The sequence below is a fragment of the Echinococcus granulosus genome (assembly GCF_000524195.1).
Source record: "Echinococcus granulosus chromosome Unknown EG_S00018, whole genome shotgun sequence".
NCBI classification, from domain to species: Eukaryota; Metazoa; Platyhelminthes; class Cestoda; order Cyclophyllidea; family Taeniidae; genus Echinococcus; species Echinococcus granulosus.
Window position 1 is genome coordinate 400,079 of NW_020170398.1, and position 20,011 is coordinate 420,089.

General features: G+C 37.9%; 1 protein-coding gene across 1 annotated transcript; it reads left to right on the forward strand. All coding sequences in view use genetic code 11, as the record gives it.

The window, feature by feature from the left end:
- Positions 1–1,120: 1,120 nt before the first annotated feature.
- EGR_03452 (WD repeat-containing protein) lies at positions 1,121–19,893 on the forward strand (the record flags this gene model as incomplete). Its single annotated transcript, XM_024492701.1, has 30 exons — positions 1,121–1,202; positions 2,853–3,004; positions 3,052–3,122; positions 5,755–6,005; positions 6,046–6,307; positions 6,340–6,470; positions 6,511–6,641; positions 6,684–7,247; positions 7,828–7,908; positions 8,065–8,213; positions 9,145–9,248; positions 9,317–9,457; positions 10,051–10,373; positions 11,248–11,517; positions 11,614–11,766; positions 12,003–12,133; positions 12,443–12,758; positions 12,859–12,984; positions 13,026–13,295; positions 14,232–14,313; positions 14,369–14,460; positions 14,551–15,069; positions 16,029–16,262; positions 16,393–16,562; positions 16,950–17,292; positions 18,004–18,356; positions 18,437–18,527; positions 18,580–18,660; positions 18,725–18,881; positions 19,730–19,893. The coding sequence occupies 30 exons, from the start codon at positions 1,121–1,123 to the stop codon at positions 19,891–19,893; spliced, it is 5,994 nt and encodes a 1,997-aa protein (XP_024352834.1).
- Positions 19,894–20,011: the final 118 nt, after the last annotated feature.

Below are 20,011 nucleotides of genomic sequence, written 5' to 3' on the forward strand. Positions count from 1 at the left end.
TTCGGCACTGGTTCCTCCAATATATGGCTTGCGGCATTTTTGCGTTTTCACCATTTAATATCGATACGGTTAAAGTGTCGTAGAGACTGCCAACTGCTCATATCTACTATGCTCGACCCGTTCGAGGTGGCGGGCCCCCTAAAACTAGCACAATCGATCAGCACAGATAGCACCACAAATGGTTGGTCGCCTAGCCAGGAAAACCGGATTCGGAGTCCGCCTGAACCCAGGTTTCCCCATTACGTTAAAACGATAAATGCCACCTGAAATGTGCACAAACCAACCTTAAAAATAGAAGCGGTGTGGCACTTAATGCAAAAAGACGGTAGTTCCCATGTAATTGAATGAGTTTATTTAGTTCAATGCTAGACAGGTGGACAAATGGCACTGCTGGACGGCGCAGCGACCTAAAATGTAGGAAGTATTATAAGTGCGTTAATCAGTTTAATAGTACTCATCAAGCCGTAGACGGCACAGACGGTAACTCCAATGTCATCACTTGTGCAGAAATAAGGCAATCCTACCTTTAGGGATGGTGAAAAAGGCGGCGCACGGCAGCGGCTGAAGCGGTGGTGACGTGCTGCACGTGCATTATTCGGAACCAAGCATACAAACAAAGTAGTCCTTAAAAAGTTTGCATAAACAAAGCTGTTAAAAGGCGTTTCTTTCTTTGTTTTTGCCTAAATTTCGCATGCCTAAAATTAGTTGCAAATGTGTTTAAAAATGATGGGTTTAAAAGGATTTTTAAGTTTAATATGTGACAAGCTGAAATGGGTATTACTAAGGCGTTCTGCGATTTTTGCAGCTAAATTGCTCTCAAAGATCTAACAGAAGTAAACTTTTGATACTATTAGGATTTTGACAGTTTTACTGCAAAGTTCTTAGAAATTCAGCGCAAACAAAGAATCAGATCGAGGACAAATTCAATAATTTGTAGCTATAATCAAAACTAATACTGGTAAAACTCTTGGTGTCACTCTTCTTGCTAATTAGGCGGTTGGGTAGGTCATTGACTTCCATGGATTTGTTATTGCTATCCCGTAGTAATGTTCTTGCGCCTGAAAATTCAGTTTTAGGCAATATTCTAACTTATACTCTTACTTTTTAAGAACCACAAACCATGTCAGCGTGGAGGCATATTTATTATGTACGGAGGAGCGAGGCGGCTGCTGTCCTGGACCAGGAACCCTGTCATCAAGCGGGTGTGCAACTAAAGATGTTGAACAACCCAAGCAGCCGAAAGTAACAGGTAATTGAACCGCAGCTCACTATAATTTGGTCAGCATATGCGGTCTGAATGCGATTTTCATCCTTCCCAAAGCGCCTAGGAATCTCTTAGGTAGAAAAAATTAAGAGCCTGTTTCAATCCAACCTATCTCCAGCGTGAGGATCCCGAATTGCACTCCTTTTTGCATTCAGAGTCCCTTAGGCACCTCGAGATGAATCTTCATAAATGCTATTATTTAAGCTATGATTGATACCTGATGTTCTTTTCGAAATCCTTTGTTGGCGTGAAGTAACTTTTAAATTTCATTTTTATAATTTCCGGTTCTTAAAAATATCAACTTACAATGATGAGCTGGAATAATCCACATCACGTTAATGACCGTATTTTTGCTAATTTTCTTTTAGATTGTGATTTCTTAGCAAGTCGTTTTTTATAACTGTTGTTTACATTCACAAGATAGATTAATAGAGTCATTGTGGACTAAATAGCATATGCTCTCTAAGCTAGAGCCTCTTTTTTGCTGTATATCTTGTATTATTTAGCAACAAATCCCTAGAAGGTAGTGCTTTTTAATGGTTTGATTTGTGTTTACATCTGCGACATGGTGCTGACCTTGCGGTTGTGAAGCCTCGAGCTTGCGCAGTGTTCGAGCATCAAAATGGGCGATGATAGTGGGGACGAGGTCTTGCAAAAAGTTATGGGTAAAGATGGTCTTATGTGACTGAGAATGTTCAGAGGTTTTTGCATTAAAACATCCTAAACAGTTAAGAAATATTCAACTTACTTTAACCTCCCGAATGTCTATCAGAATTACGCCGTGTTCATAATTTGAGCTGCTTACCTTGTGTCTATTTCTGTCTGGGTTTCCAGAGATGGGTTTCCCAAAGTGGTCTTACGTATTTTGGCCTCGGATAATAGCAAAGTTAAGGACCTTAATTATAGTGGGGAATCCTAGATCGAGAAGGATCTTCGAGGCACGATCAGGTCGTTGCGCGATTTTCTCGGGATTTGCGTGTGTCCATAGTTCCGTTAGTGTACTTGCTTCCGTAAACAAACAGACCAATAATCGGCCATTAGTATGGAACCAAGGATCGGTTTTTAATACCATTTAGTATTTGAGCCTATTTTTCTTTGATTGCCTGCACAGATATTCATATCAAGTGAATTTTTTTAGTTTTGATTTAAGTAAGGTTTAAGTACTGTGGATGAAAACCTTCCTGGCGATATGGCATTCTGACTAGTGTATTTTTACAAGTTAATTTTAATAGTGAAGAAGATGTGGAGCATGATAACCATTTCGTATACCTGCGCACTAATAGTAGACCATCTTACAAATCACATCTCACTTTGTATTTTGAACCATCTCCAAACCTAAAATTGGCGTAATTTCGCACACTACACGTAACAAGAGATTTCAGGCCTTATATACCTTGTCAACATAGTTGAGTGCATTAAATTGGGGAAAACATTTGGCAAACTATTAGATAGAATCGTGTCCCAAAAGCTAGGGGAGAAATCGTGAAGTTCCCAAAAAGTAGTAATTTGTGTTTTGACATCTGACTTTTATCTTTTGAAATGAGAGGGGGGTTACCATCGGAAATAAAATGCGAAAATTGCATTTTAGCCATATTTAGTAAAAGAAAAAGTATATTTAACTTCGGGACCTGCAGCGAGCGCAAAACTTTCGCTAACAAAACGGTACCAAGCAGGCTCGGAATTTTATATCCAATCAGAAATGAGTACCCAAACTTGGGTCCTGGTACCTACAACATGGAGGTATTTGCTTCGGTAACGCAGACACACCCTGTAGTACAACACAATAGCCTACAATCTGTATAACAGATGTTGTAATACGAAGCGCTGGTCTACGTCGCAACGTGAAAGCCGAGGAACGGTGAGTTTTCAGATTATAGAAATGTTCAAACTTAAATAGAATAAAAGTCTTTATAGTATAACGATAAATCAGATCATTTAAGTGTTGTTGTGGGGACTCGTATTGTTTACTTTAGCTGCACTTGTGATTACTAAGGTAAAATGTTGTGGTATCTGCAAAAATACTTGCATGAGTTTGGAAGACTCAAGGTGAATATTTTTTTAAGACTAATAACCTCCGTACATCTTTTATCAAAGAAAGATATTCCTGGTCCAGCTGAATACCAAAGAGACATCAGCGCGCTAAAATCATTCAAGCAAAACCGATATCCATTCAATCAAAAATGCCCCCGAAATTTACCAGAAGATCCCAGAGGCAAAGATTCCCCGAGGTATAAGGGTAATTTTTAGTCTAAATTTTAAGAAACTCGTGTTCTCATATCTCTTGATCATACTGTACTATGATAAGTAATGAAAGTCGGAGCAAACTCCGGATAATGTTTGCTTTCATGGCTAAAATAGTGATCCACGTGGTCTTTATGGGTTACATAATTTAATAAATCCCATTTTGAAGGTTCCGAATTTATTTCAGCGTTGGAACCTACAACTGGTTTATGAAACCCAGACAGTTTGAATGGCAACGAGATACAAACCTGAAGCCGATTAACCTTCCTCAAATCACTTTTAAAAGTACAGTTTGTGCAAACACGGATAAGGTAATCAATGGTTTCTAAGGGAAAAAATGGTCCAAATCCACCGTTCTAACCCGTCTACTCCCTTTTCAGTTACCGTATTCCCGTGAGGAAAGAAAATACCAGAGACGTCTTCGTTGTTTCGAAAACTATTTCAAGGAAGATATAACAAACAAGGATTCAATCTCTCTGAAGTGAAAAAGTTGTTACTTTGCTTGAGATTAAATTACCTATCGATTACACCATATTCATTAAAAGAAGGTTATATTGCGTCATTTATGGTTTGATAATTCACCTAAATAAAACAGTATGAAACCGGCAGACCCACCCACCTATCTACCTCTGCCTTGCCATCTACCCATCTATCTATCCACCACCACCCTGTCCCTGTCCGAGCATTAGGAGTTTGATTTAGCATCTATTACACGCATAATCAGATGTTACAAGGGGTACCGTTCATTAACAATGGTTAAATTGACAGAGGCTTGAAATTCGTTACTAACTAGTGTTATGGCAGTGAGCTTAGACCACGTCTACTTCCCAACCAGGTAATCTGGGAAAGAAAACTTTAATAGAAGCTTCTTTATTTGGCAATATGCATGAGTAAGGTGAGCTTAATCACTAAAGTAAACACTTATGGAGAGTGCAAAGGACCTATGGATAATGAGTTTTGATTTTAGTACTCGGAGTCTTCCTGAAATTCTAATAAGTCAAAGTATCATAAAAGAGCAAGACCTGAAGACCATTTCGCAGAGTAAAAGCAAAACTTGTAGACACTGAACTGCACGTTTAAATAAACAAAACATCAAATTACTGCATTAACTGCTTCTATTTTTCTAAAATATTCTATCATACATTTCGCAAATCTGATTAGCTCGATTTTATACATCAGTAAACTGCTGCAATGTTTTTGGCGCAAGATGGTGGTCCATACTGTCATTTATGCGAAAAAGTATCCAATTGTGAGATATGTAAATTAAGTAGTATTTCTCTCCCGTGAAAATCTGGCAGTCATCAGTGGTACGCGACATTTGAAGCAAGGTCGCAGGGTCACAGGGTGCAAAGTTAAAGTTGATTTTTAGTATGTACCTCATTTTGTTAAATATCATTTTGATCCTTTTTAAAGTAACAACAAACAAAAGCAAGTTATAAAGAGCCCAAAATTTTCCCTTTAATTACATGCCCAAAATCAAGGGGGTGGCATAAAATTTAATGTTCGTTTGAGAGCGGATGAAGTAATCCTCATGAGTGAATCAGTAGTCATTTGAAATAAATTTCTTTCAGCATTAATTTACGCGTCTTATCGACCGCGAAAATTTAAAATGGACGCTAGGTGCGTGATAATACGGTCCTTTAAGTGGGATGTAAATTAGTTAAGCTAATGCGATCGTAAGGCATTGTGTGGCCTAATTTGCGCCCTCTTTGGCCACAACACCAAAGTTTCTGCATATAACCATAGTTTTTGTAAAATAAGCTACTACTCTTTGCCTTCTATATGTTACAACGTTTATCTTAAGTGCCATATGGTTGACTAGATAGAAATAATTAGACGAGTTATGTGATATACAATGGCAATTAGCTATTAAAACCACACGGCATTTTTGAACGTATTGTAAGGTTGCCTTATCTTAATTGCTCAGGACTGATATACTTATATTTCTCAGTAATAATTTAAAAAAATAAGTACGTTCAAAAGCATTGCATCAAAAAGTGTAGTTTTTATCCTATATTGTGTAACTTTGATGCAGCTTTACTATCATCTTTATTCTTACAAACAAGTCCTTTTAAAGAATCCATATTATAGGATTTCAAATAATCTGCCATAAAGTGTTGGAATTTTACACGTAAATTTAAAGTAGTTGACCTAAGGTAAGTAATGATATGGATCACTTCACCAGCTTTATCAAATTTGACACATACTAATAACAATATTACTTGATGAATAAACTTGTGTATTTATAGATGGACCCAAAGTGTCTCAAACAACGCCGTCCACTTCATAAATAATCAAACTATCTGCCTTAAGTCAGGCAACTACCTGCGGTTTTCTTCCACAAATGGGGATTCTCTAGAATATCATTACAATGGTGCCAATGAGACTGTTTTAGCTACGCATCCTATTCATCCTGTGCTTGCTCTTGCTGAAACAAACATAAGCGCTGGAAAAGTAGTTCTAATCTACTTTCCAGACTTTCAGACAAAATTCATTGGCAGTAAGTTCTGGCTAATATAAGATGAAAAATAATCAAATAGGAGCAAGAAACACTCAAGTCCTCCACCTGACCTTTTCGCATCAAAATCTTCTAGCGTGTATCACTTCAATAAGGGAAAACACCCTTGCTATATGGAACTACGTGAAGGCTGAGCTACTTATAGAAGCACAGTTAAACTTTGTTTGCCCGGATATTTTTGGATTTTGTCCCATAAATGAAAACAAAATCGTTGGTGCTACTGAGAGGCATATTTACGCTTGGACGCTGGAATCATATGGAGAAAATCACCACCTATCTTGCAGGTACGTAACTCCAAATATCAAGTGGTTCCCAGTGAAACTGCTGTTCCCCGTACTGATGCACGCATCGGATTTTACGAAGACCCGCAAGATAACTTACCCCTTGAGCTGATTGAACAGGAGGAAAATCCCACCATCTACCAACCTATGAGAGAGGTTGTTTCGGGTAGTCCACTTCACTTTACTCCATTATCGTCCTAAATTAGGTGTACTAAGGGAGGCCCACGATGAACTACAAAATTATAAGGACAATGCAAAACGCATGAAGTCCATAAGCCTTACATGGACCAAAGAAGGCTTTGCCGTGTTTGGATGTAGAGATGGAAATCTATTCATGGTATGTGGTCCATATTGATGGAATTATTGTCGTTTCTTGCAGGTTGATCTTGATTCCATGGCAACTGGGGTTATTTTCAGCCCAAATTCACTAAGTGCTGATGTTGCGAATAAGGAACAAGAAGCAAAGGAAGCAAGCATGGTGCTAAAGGCAGGTGATGTGGACAACTTAATATATACAATGGATGGAATCTTGTGTGGCGGTGCGGATGGTCGACTGAGGTATCTGGACTGGTCAAAAACTAGGAATGCTGACCTTCCACCAGTTGGTCTAGTGGCACCAACCTCTCTGGCTAATCAAAATCTCTCTTCAAGTTTTCTTAGCACTATTCAGCAAATCGCTTTGTCAAAAATGAATTTTTTGGATGAAGAAGTATTTGCAACTCTTAAAAGTGACCACAATAGTATCGTCCACATATCCGCATGTCCAAACTACCAGAACTTTGCAATTCTTCGCAAATCAGGTCTGGTTCAAGTTTTTCAGCAGAACTTTAACACTGAACCTATTCCCAATTTCTCATTTAAATCGGTAAAGGAGATGAGAACAAACGTTTCGTCTTTTACCGGAATATGTGGGATAAATATTGAAGATGATCCCTACTTCGTGGTGAGTAAATTGCGCTGCACCTGACAAAATTAAGTCCCAAGAAGGCTTTTTTTATAGCTAGAAAAAATAAAACTACTGTGCCACTCTTGATAGATTAAATATGTTTTCACATTTTTATTTCATTAGTTCAAATAAACCAATGAAAAATAATGAGTCAGAAATATAATTCGACTATTGATAGAATTGGTTCTCCTGAGTTGCCCATGAAGATGCTATTGGACATGCAAATCTAAAAGCAGATTTATTATAATTATACAGAGGGATTGGACCACCTGAGACAGGTGCATAGGAGGATCTGCATGCAGCTAGTGTCGAATTGGAGTCATGTTTGACCTGAAAGGTCTCCTACTACGGAGAGCCTATTTTTTGTAAACGTAATCATTGACACCCTCAATTATGGCTTGTCTGCATAGAATACATATGTGTCCAAGTGAAATGGAATTAATTGCCTGACAGAAAAAAGTCGTTTTGCACTTGCTTGAATTATTACCAAATTCACTTATCAGTTACATGTTCACAAATTTTATAATGCCTCACTCACTTAGCCTATTTGCCAAAGTATATGCCATCTTAAATACAGACTTGTAACGCAAACGGACAAGTTGTTCTTTGGCGTGCTGAGACAGGAGAACAAACCTGTTGCTTAGAATTCGCCAGCGCCGTAAGTGGATCAAAGCCTTCATATTCACTTAAAGCTATGTCGAATTCACCATTCCTCAACTTTGATTTGCTTTCCTTTACACTAGGAATAATTCCTCCAGAAATGGCCCACTAAACCAGTATTTTATATCATCTAGTTATTATCGATGTTGCATAGGCCACTTGTATGAAGGCTATTCCTGGGCTGCCGCTGACTGCAATCGGACTCCAAAGTGGTGTGCTCTATGTTGTCTACTGGGTGGATCGCTGTACGCCTCGAATCATGCCAGCACACCAGATCTTCCAATCAGCCATTGAGGACATCTAGTAAGGTCTCCTTTCAAGTGTTATCCGAAAAGAATTGGGAATGGTCAAGTTATCACAAAATTTGACCACAACTTCTTCAACCCCTTCCATTAACTTGATTATTATCTCTGAAGAATTTTATTGAATCATTTTGAAAGTCAGGCTTACTAGTCTTATAAGATCTGTAGTATTCAGTAAAACCGAAAATGAGGTGAAAACGAAGAAGGTATAGATCATCTTTAAAGCTATCAATTTCACTTACAGTGCTTGTCTCATTACTCTTGTAAAGTCAGTCACTCAGCTTTAGCTGTCAAAGATGTAAACTGGTAAGTAAACTAATGCTAAGCTTCGGAAAGTAATAGATTTCCAATGCCCATTTGCATCTTCCTTCAACTTATTTGAAAAACCCAAAGTTATTTCTTTTAACCATTACTGGACCAGGTAAAGCAATTGTGTTGGGTCGATGGTCCCAAAATGGATGTGGATAATATGGCATCAATAATTCCAGAAATTCAATTATAAAAATATTAAATTACGAATTTATTCATATTTGCAAACTGCTGGGGAGAAATGCTGTGATATGCATATGAACCATATTTTGGGTAAAATAATAGCATCATCTTGGTCGTACATGCTTGGAATGATATATGCGCAATAATTTACTTACGTAGCAGTGTGATAATTTTTTCTGGGAATTCCTCAAGGGTGGGAATTTCTTGCTCCCACAGTTATGTTGCTTGATGTTTAATTATCTCTGGACATTCCATAGCGCAAGATTTTGGTCTACACATGCAAGGGATAAAACGTTGTGATGGCTGGCATCCAATGACAACTATAATTAAAAGTGGCGAGTAATTTCACATTCCACTTCTTTGAACAGTTTCCAATACTTTTCAATCAAAACGGTTCACATACTTGATTCAAGTCTATTATATTACTTGTGACTTTTAAGCGTGGATGAAAAAGGAGACGTGTTGCTTGTCACGGGATCAGAACCAAATATCTACGTTATCTCCTGTGAACCACGGAAGGAATTTCAACCCATCGGTTATATAAGTACGTAAAAGACACTTCTAAAACCGAAATTTCAAGTAAGGATTATAACAAATAGGACTTTTTTGCAGCCCATGAGAATAAGATTGATTCAATCGCTTTTGCAAGAGTACACGGTGACAAGATTTATTGCATCATACTGGATAAGAGGAAGAAGTCGGACAGATACACGACTGCGACGTTCTTTACGCTTACAGATGAAATATTAGACGGTAGGCCTTATTTATCTAAAGTAATTGTTTAAAGTCAGCCATATGTCAGCTGGTGTGTGATTTTTAAGGTTTTTCATTTAAAATGATTTTGTATTTACCATTTTTCCTTGACGATACCAAAAATTTATCATACATAGACAGGAGGGATGGTAGACCGTTAATAGAAATGCCATGAAGGAAGAGTCATACCAACGATCCGGTAACCGTTACATCAAATCATTACAATTCAGGAGTTTTAATGGATAAATAATTTGCAGATTTACTCGAATACACACAGAATTCGGTTATGATTCGAACTTCTGCTTATGTTTCAACACGTAAGTAGTAGAATGTAGTTGGTTAAACACTGCACAGCATAGGGCATTCCGGTTAAGCAAAATTTACGATGACTTGTTGAAGGTAGCACTTAAACTTAATTCTGCTCAGCACTATGCTTTGAACGTTTTACAGAAAAACCATTTCAGGGCTGAATAGGGAGCCATAAATGAAGGTTTTTTTTTTGGTTGAAAAGGGACTAAGTGGCAATAACAAATTCCTATCATGAAATAGCTCCCAGCCATGAATAGTTGTTTTAATGTCTTGGATTCATTTAGATCCTACAGGTCACATTTATCAGAACTCCTACCAACTTCGTGATGAGTCGCTCTCCATGATGTCCTTCAAGATACTCCTCAACATCTCGAGTGCCTATTTGACTGTAACAGATCCCAATAAGAAAAAGAACCTATCGGCAGATGAGTCGGCCTCGATGAACTCATACAAGACACCCAAAGAAGAAGCGGAGAATCCTGAGAATGAGGAACTTAAAGAGGAGGCAAAGACAACACCTAAGATCATTCTTTACTCTCTCACCAAGGGCACGAATAACAGTTGTGTTTTGGTGATGATAGATTTGAGCAAAGAGATTGCCGATCAGGTTAGCTTTCTACTCTGATGCTTCACCCCCAAATCGCCAAATCCGTGTTTGATCGTAAAATTTAATATTTTGTCTGTATTTAAGCTTAGTAACACGAAAATTTGGAAGGGAGATTTTGGGCATTTAAACTGCTTCAACCAAAAAACGCAATGTATGGTGTATGAATATGTTAAACTGCAAACCTCCCCTTGCACAAAACGAAGCAATGTAAAGCTACTACTAATTATTATTTAGTACTTCTTTGAGGGAATAGCAGTAATATCGGTTCTGAATGGATTTTGAATCCATGATTTGAATTGTTTCGAGGTATCAAGTATGCCTTTACGCATACACTTGGAGTAAAAGTGAGCAGGGATGGCTTGAAATCTAACTGAGAGCATGAGTTGTTGCAGAATATGTTGCCTCTTAAAGTGGATACAGTACTAAAAAAGTCGTTAAAAATAAATTTATATTGAGTTCTTCCTAAATTACATTAGAACTGAAATTGCTATTCAAAGCTGTTATTAAAATTCAACTGTTACTAATGCAGATTAGTGCCTATATAGGAGTGAAATATTGGACAAAATTACTTACCAAAGGCTGCTGGATTTCTAAATATTAATTTTTTCGATTGCGTCTACATGTGACTTGTAAAAGCCAACAAAGTTGCAATTTTTACGCACATATCATAAAAATGATAAAAACTTTTTAATGGGTAAGGCGCAATGGACTGAGATTATTTAGTACTGCTTAAATTCCGTGGCTTACTTGTACGACAAAACAAGAACGAAATGCTAAATACAACCGAATTCGTTGCTATTGAAAACCTAAAGCAGAAATAAGCTGATGGAAAAAAGGCGGAGAATGAGTTTTATGATCTCTTACCATTTGAAAGACCTCAGCCTACCGTCAGTTCACAAGATCAGCCCAGCATCAGAGACGGACCTACTCAATCACGCGTGATTTCTCCAGCAGACTGCAACCTTTCCTACAAGCACGCTCAAATGATCGTCGTTCCATTCTTGGCTCGGCCTCCTTCGAAGCACTCAGTTATCGTGTACCCCGTCCAAGCATCAACTTTCAACTCAGTCGTTTACGTAGAGAGGATAAGAGAGACAAAAAGCCCAAGAAAGAGGTCTATTGTGTTCCTGTTGATAGCGTTCTTGTTCCTTGAGTTTCGATACACGGTTGTTCTATCGGCTACTCCGTCGGCTAGAAATTTTACTACTGTGCCCAATAATGTGTGTTTTGTGCTTGACAGACAAAACCAACTGTCACTGGTGTGGATACATTTTTGCTGACAAACATCACTTTCTTCTACTCCTCTGTGAGCTTATGTACTACTCACGTGCCTGGAATCATTATCGCCACAACACAAGGAGGCGTGTTCTACGTTTTGAAAGTGGATGACTTGGTGAGTTTGTGAATGAACGTCATGAAACAAAGATCCCACTGTCTTTGAAATTAAAGCATTTTAAACCGTAGCTTAAATACTTTCGTTAACTACCCCCAACTTACAAGGAGTGACGCCACACACTTTAAACACTATTATATATGCTTGGTTAACTAATTTGAGCATACTTTTTGCTACCAAATAGTTAAACTATCATATTTTTCAACAAAAATTAAGTGAATTATTTAAAATTGTAGTCGGCGTCTGTGATAGGATATTTTCCACTTGTCGAGAGTACCAGCGATCCAATTGAAGTTGCAGTAACAAGAGATTTTGGCATTCTCGCAGCCGTTAAACGAGACGGTGGATACTGCGCGATGAATTTGAGGTCAATTATTTGTTTTCTTTTATTTTAACCATTACAGCTCTATAATAAGTCCCTTGACTGTATGTAACAGTGAATGCCTAAGCAGCGGATGAATTTGGGTAGATAAACAAACTGACCGACTAGGTAGACTATAATAAATGGTGCCAGTGAACGTAAATTCACTTAATAGAGGGATCCGATTCATTCCTTTCAAGCACCAAAATCAAATTCGATGAGTTAGTAAATCGTCCAGTTTTTTCGTAAAGAATGTGACTAATTGAGTGAATCAAGTAGGCAGCTGGCCAAATTGAAAAATTTTTCCTCTTACAGTGACAAGATTCCTCCAATTGATGAAGCAGACCTCCTAGCGCTCGAAAGAGACGCGGAAACAAAGCGCACTGCACTGATGATACACGAATCTTGGGAAGTAAACAGCAGCAATGACAGGTCACCTAACGATTCCTTAGTGAAAAACAACTTGGCAATTGGCACTGATGAGGAGTTTAAAGTCTACAAAATTGATCAGAAGGTTTCTCCCGTGACATGGATAGAGAAGCAATACCAAAAACAACATGCCAAAGACGTGGAGGCTATGAAAGGCACCAAAACTAGAATAATTGAGGAGTTTAGTCAAATCAAGAAAGAGGTAAAGAGCATCGATTTGAGAAAGCAAAGAGAGCCAGGACATTTTGTGATATTTGGGATAAGCTAAATATTAAAACATCCATCCTTCTTTTCTTATTTAGCTTGAAAAAATGGCAGAAATGAATGATGGGCTAACGGATTTGGAAAAAGTGGCAATTACCGAGTTTGAATTGGATTCAGAGGAAAGGAACGCAATACTTGAGGAGACAAACAACATGCTGCAGAAGGTGGGCTATAAATCAACTAAAGAAAAGTTATTTGGAGTTAGAAACGTGCTGAAATAGAACATGAGGACCTTATCAAGGACTTTACTCACAGTGTCATAAAATCGCGGTGTTGGGAGATGCAAGAAGTTAAGGGCCGAAGCCTTCTAGCCTACGATCTTCCCATAGAAGTGTCAAACTATCCACTTTGCCCGAGAACACAGGAAGAAAATCGGCTTATAGATCAAGCTAAAAGTCGCAGGCGCGTCGAAATTGCCGTTGGTGAATTTTACAGAAAGGAGAATGAAAAAATTTACAAGAAAACTTCTTCATCAGTAAGCTGTGAAGTCAATGCAAGTATTTTAATGGATATTTTTGATTGTATATTTGTCCGGATTCAAATCGAATCGCCCTTTTTCATTCTACAAAATACATTTTGGGCTTTTTAAAAGGCATTCAAGGTGGACCAGGTTATCGTCAATTGATGCGCTCGAGAATTACCTGAGTTAGTTTATTTGGTAAACAAAAAAATTTTTGATAAAAGGCCTGGTTCTCATTCTTTTAAGATGATACAGCACAATACCCCATACTTGATAATGCAAAACTTACCCATGAAAAGACTTCCACTTTAGCTAGGATGGGGAAACGATGGTACCTCAACCTCTTTCGCTATATTTTTCTTACACTTCTCCAAGCAATTACTAATTTTTCTTTTCCATTACAAAACCACATGATCCAATGTGATATAGGTTAGACATTTGAGAAAAAAATTAGCTAGAAAGCGGGATCATTAATTTTTATCTGGCTTCGAATGACCGTACCCTCTACATAGCAGAATTTGTAACAAGCTTGTGTCTCATTGGAGAAAAATTTAAGGTTTTAGTTTTGATTATTTTAGTTAATAAAATATATGAAAGGCTTTTTGCAGTTATTTCAACAGACTGGGTACATAAATAGCGAGCAGGGGATGAATTATCTAAAGCGTATCACAAGGTGGTGTTTATATGGTGACTTGAAGCGAACAATAAATGGTTAAGTAATTACTGGAAGTATGCAAATTTAAGCGTTGCTCGTCTATTTCTTTTTCTCTGGATTGTTTTGAATGTGTGAGAATATCCAATTACTTAAAAGCCGTAAATACCTTTCACTCAGTGGAACTCCTCAGGGCGATCTCCCTGCATTTCGCCTATCGTTTAACACTTGAGTCAACATTTGCTGTTTAAATGCAATTCCGACTTAACATTTGTGTCCACGCCAAATTTTTTTTAAAGGAGAGCGAAAAAGGCAGCTCGGAAGAAATGGTGGAAGATGAGGTAACTTCCGAAAGCGCCGAAGATCACCTTGGCTCTGCTGGTGAGCCATTTTGCGCACTATGATATTTTTTTATTATCTATCCCTTTAATTGCAGCCACCAGATTCGGGATATCTACTAAACTACTCTACAATCAAATGGAACTGTTCACAAATGATCAAAAACTTACACAAGCTGTTCTCATCCAGGTTAGGTTATCCCCACTTTTCTTTGTTGGACACTTAGGGGATTATTACTTGCAAGATAAAATAACGAGCATTTGGTGTAACTTTATTTAGGACCTGATTCGGAAAATGCGGTCAAGATTTAACGCTGAATTCGATGAATGCCTTGCACGTAAACGGCAATACATCGAAGGGATCCGAAAGCGAGTGGAGCGCATCAATGAAATCATTCCCAAACTGGATCCCAACGCTCCTTTGCTCTCAATGAGACAGTACGAATTACAACCAGTGGAGGAGGCTGAGAAACTGCTAGAATGCACGGATGAGGAAGTGGACGTGAAAAGGTACCGTTCACCCGAAGAAATCGCGGAGATGGAGGCTGTTGCACGACTGGAAGCGGAACGACTTAGGCAGGAGCAGTTGGACAATTGGCGTGAACGCGGTCTTGAAGACATGATGGGTGGCGTGCTAGAGGTGCGACGAGAGGATGAATTGAAGAAGGACATCCCGACGCCTGCAGCGGTGAAGGCTGGCAAACAGGAGCATGAAATGAATGCTGAGGAGAAGAAAATTTATAGGAGTTATCTTCAGGCCTGCAAAGAGTTGGAAGAGGAACGCGAGAAATATCGAAAGGTGACCCTTCTTCATTTTATACTCAATTATTTATAGTTTTCGCGCATATTCACCGAAAAAATGAGAATTACGATGTTGAAACTTTAACTAAGAATTTTCTTCATTCGGATCAGCAGTTTATTTCATACGGGAAGCAAAAAATTAATTGATGCATTGACCTTAGTTATAGACGTGATTATGCATCTTAAGTAGAAGTGACCATTTAACTATTCATTCGTGAGAGACTTTGTCTGCATTTGCCGAATCCGATCACTTACAACGCTTAGAAGACTACAATGACTGCAATGGTCTTAGTGAATGCGATGTGACTACAATGGATGGACACCAGACAGCTAGCGCAATTAAAGCATCCAGTTGAACGACATATCCAAGCACAGCTATTGGTCCGTTCTTTTCAAAAGAGTTAATCTTTTTTGTTTAATGTAACAAGTAAACGTTAAATTTTAGACCTTGATTTCGAGATATCAAAGAATGACAACAAGCTTTGGTAGGATTTCGCATTTGATATTTAGGCGACAAAATCTACCCAACTGTCTAGATCATTTACTGTATCAATTGTTTTAAAATTTTGAAGCGCCTTCCACTAATATAACCGTTATTTGAAATGGATTTGTAGCTGTCTCCACCTCCTCATTATCCATTGTGGTCTGAGTGTACTTGCATAATATGCGTTACTGACTTTACCATGTCGGCTCGAAATTGTTCTTTAAAGGTAGTTTGAAAACTAACCATCGGATCAAGTCGAATCTGATAGTGAAGATTTATGGACTATGGTATTTTAGATAAATACTATGATGCGGGAAGACCTTGTTAAATCTACTAGTCCCGCAAAATTTCCCCAGCAAATCAATGTGCATATAAAATTTAAATCAGAATTAAAAGCGACATTACTTCCTGGGTCAATATAAGATTTTTTGATGTGGAACGGAAAGAGATTTAACCCTCCTTTTTTCAACTAGTACTTAGAAGCTGAGATGAACAAAAACGAGGCATCTATTGAGGAGACGAAATTGACAATAAACAAGGATGTGGTAAATCTATTCCACACCTACCTTAGGTATGAAATTGGCATTGAGATGGAGGAGCTGAAAGTCAGAAAGCTGCGTGCTTCAATTCTACAAGCCAGAGAGCTAGAAAATGAGGCAAAGTTGTATAGTCAGACAAAGACACACATTGAATCAAAAGTTTCAAAAGTAAGCATCTCCATTGATTTCATTTAATTTCACTAGATTTTGACTCTAATGCAAAATAGGGTAGCATATAAAATAGTTGGTGTAATTTTGTTGCATTTAGATTGCTCAACACGTAAAATGAATTTTTCAGCTCAACAGCATCATTCAGCAGGCAAAGGAGTTAATAGAAAGGCTTCAAGAGGATGTTGAACTAATCACGGTGGAGGATAGGATGATGGATAAGAGTTTTCGCAAGGAGTTTCATGATATTCATGGTCCCGCGTATGACATTATTTACAAGGCTTTTAAAAGAAGACCCAAGTATGCTTTTTTTCTTTAAAATCAACGTGTTTTGTGCTGCATACGCAAATATTTGAAGTTTATAGGAGTCTATAGATTCAGCATACGGAAAATCATTTGCTCAAACGCAATGGATACAAACCAAAGTTTTATACCCATTCTAGTACATATTGAAATCGGTTGGTTGTAAGTGCCTTAAGTATTTTAAGGTGCTAAAGTTAAATTAATTTCACCCGCATTCACAATCTGAGGAAGCATTAGCCAACTTTTCAAAGAAAATTTCTAACTTTACAAATTCATACCTTGCATTTCTAGCACAGGTATCGTCATATATTCTATCCAACTGGGTCATTAGATCATAAAGACACTGAAAGTTCAAATAACAGACGGTTTCAATTGACTGTTTAGGCGACTGGCAGTGGAGATTCGATCGGGAATGGAAGAGGAAGAGAGAGAGGACGGGAAGGAAGAAAGTAGGAAGAAAATGTCCAGTCTTCTTACCCAGGCAAGCTTGAGTGGGAACAGGAATCCCTACACGGAAGCGCTGACCCAGAGGCGTTCCCTTGAGGCCGAGTGGGCGGCCGTTCAACGCGCCTTGAGTGAATACGATGAGATCAACAAAATGGCTGAGTTCAACATCGACCCTGCCATTTGGGAACGACTCAGCAAAGCACGGCTTAAGAAAGTTACTAAAGAAATGGAACTGAAGAATGCAACTTACCATCTCAATAGCACTACGACCTTCCTACAAGTGAGCTGAGGTTTTGCTAATGTGAATAGATGCCTGAAAACCACTAGACTGGTAAAATTTTATGAACAATGCGGGGGGTTATTTGCTGCCGAATTAGTAGCAGATAGTTGTGTGAATATACGCGAATATTTTACAATAAGTGGTCTTCTAACCCCTATTGCTTTGAAAAAAATTCCACTTTCAAAATCGTTTTTAGGCGTATTTCAGCCCTAAAACACTTTATTTAAAGTGTTAAGCATTTTGTCGATCTTGCGAAAAAATTTCAACTCTCATAATAGTGACACAATGTAAATGAAAAATTAGTAAAATTTTGACGAATGTTACAATACTGCTCCTGATTCTACAACTGGGGACATGGCATCGATAATGAATATGTTGACATTAGTTTGAAAAAGTGTAACCAAATTAAAATGTTTTTTTTTTAGACGTAATATCCCCAATAAGCTTATTACTTTTTAAGAAGTCATTTAATGGACGAAAATTTTTGTTATTAACTCCGCTTTAGTAATCTCTTACAATTTTTTTGAAAGAACTTTTTTCTGAACCCCAAAATAACTTAAATCTCCTCTTTTAAATAGAGACCAAAGGAAATTTACACTATCTAATGTTTGCAATGTATCTTTGAGTTCATGATATTTTTCAAAACTACTTTTTTAATAGGTTGCATGGCAAACTAAACAAGAAATCAGGGTTTATTTTTTCTCTTGACAGCGTCGTGAGAAGGAACTGGCGGATGCAATGCAAGAACTTGATGAGGTGGAAATGGCACGGAGTGAATTGAAGGCTAAGATCTATCGAATGATGGCAAACGTGGACATCAACATACTCATGCCGCAGGGTCAGGTGGAAATCGAGGTAAAACCAGGACGTCTGGTCGAAGACTTCAACACCTGCCTCCTCATCAATCGCAAACAAATTGAAGATCTTAATGCACAGGTCGTCCAACTTAGCAACGAGAAAATTAACCACATGGAACTCATCAAGTCATATAAAAGGCGTTTCAAGATGCTTGAGTGGTGGGTTTATCTTTTCTTAATTCTTCAAACTGAACTGTACGCCTGTGTGTACGATTCTAGCACAATAAGTGTAACTCAGCACTAGAAGGAGGATTACTTTGGTATTTATTTTGCTAATTACCATTTAGGGACCTAAGGGAAATGCTGATGCGCTACGAGGACCTTGTGGATAGAAAAAAGCAAATAACCAACTTCACTATCACCAGGGAGATACAACGGGTATGCGTTCCATAAAGCAATATATGAACTTCTTTTCCCCTTTTTATTGAAGTACTTACAAAATCCTGACTATGAGAACCTTGTATCAACTGAACTCACTAATTCGGAGCACACGTATGCGCAATTGAAGGCAGTAAGTATCGAGGCGTTAGCTTCTGCTCAAACCACACCACCCACTCCTAATGCCACCAATGTAGAATCACGGAAAACACATTGATAAAATTGAGAAACGGATAAAATATTTTAAAGAAAAGCAGGTAAGAAAGATAAAGAAGCGGAATGAAAAACTACTTCTCAATCTTGAGCAAATGAACATCAGTGTTTTGGAGGCGAGACAAGTCTACGAACAGACACGTGAGTTACTGCTTTTTCTTTAAATGCTTAATTTAAAACTTCTCCACCTACTATGAAATGATTTACTAATTATGCTGGTTCATGCAAACCGGATCCACACTAAGTTATTCGCATCCATCATAGGTGACGTTTGGTGTCTTTCAAGTGATCGCTTATTTCACAAAAAATTGTGCTTTAAACAGTTTTTAGGTGGTGTTGAGTGTATAAGCATTAGTACTTATCAGAGGAGCTGGATAAGTTACAACACCAAATAGGTCTTGACGTGCAATACTTTAGGAGCAGATAAGCCTCCTTTGAATTGCTGTTAAAGTTGTTTTATGCTTTGTTTCAAGTAGCCAAAAAATATTTGTGCCTAAGATTGCTGTCAAAAAACCTACCACAAATATTGGAACGAACCAAGATAGATACGTTAGAATGTATCACGATGGAAGTAAAACTGGTCCTAGTTTTATGTGGCATCAACTGCCACGAATCTCTTATAGATAGTCAAAGTATAAACGAAAGTATAGTTTTTTTTATATTAGAGGGAGTAATCTAGCTATTTCGAGGAAAACATACAGAGTAGTAAAAGAAAATCTCATTTGTTCACAATAACAAACCATTAAAATTATCGTCTTTTAAGATTCACCTTCAGTTGAGGCCTTCATTTTTGGTTAACCAACTTCCAAATGCGAGTTGTATAATCTGTGGAAAGTATACAAATCAAACTTTAGTGAAAAATGAGATCATAAGTGCTGTTCCAGTGACACCGCACGCAGACTTCCATTTACAGACCATTTTGCATAAGGAAGATTGTAATTATAACCCATGCACTTTTTAAATTATTCTGTTATTTTTTCTTACGGTAGCTTACGCGACCAGCGACGTGCTTCGCGCAGAAGCCTGTTACAATTCCTTGCTGAGAAGGGCAAATTTGGATAAGTTAGCTCTACAGCAGACTCGTGAACTCCAGTCCCTTCGCAATGAACTGAAGCAGCTTCACAAGACGAACTTTCCAGCAATCCCTTATTAATTCAGCCAATGTCAAACTAAGGATGCTAAGACGGCAAGAACCTTTGACATGTTTTTTGTGTATAGACAGTAGAGGATAATAATACAAATAGAAAATTAAAATATTTGAATTACCTATC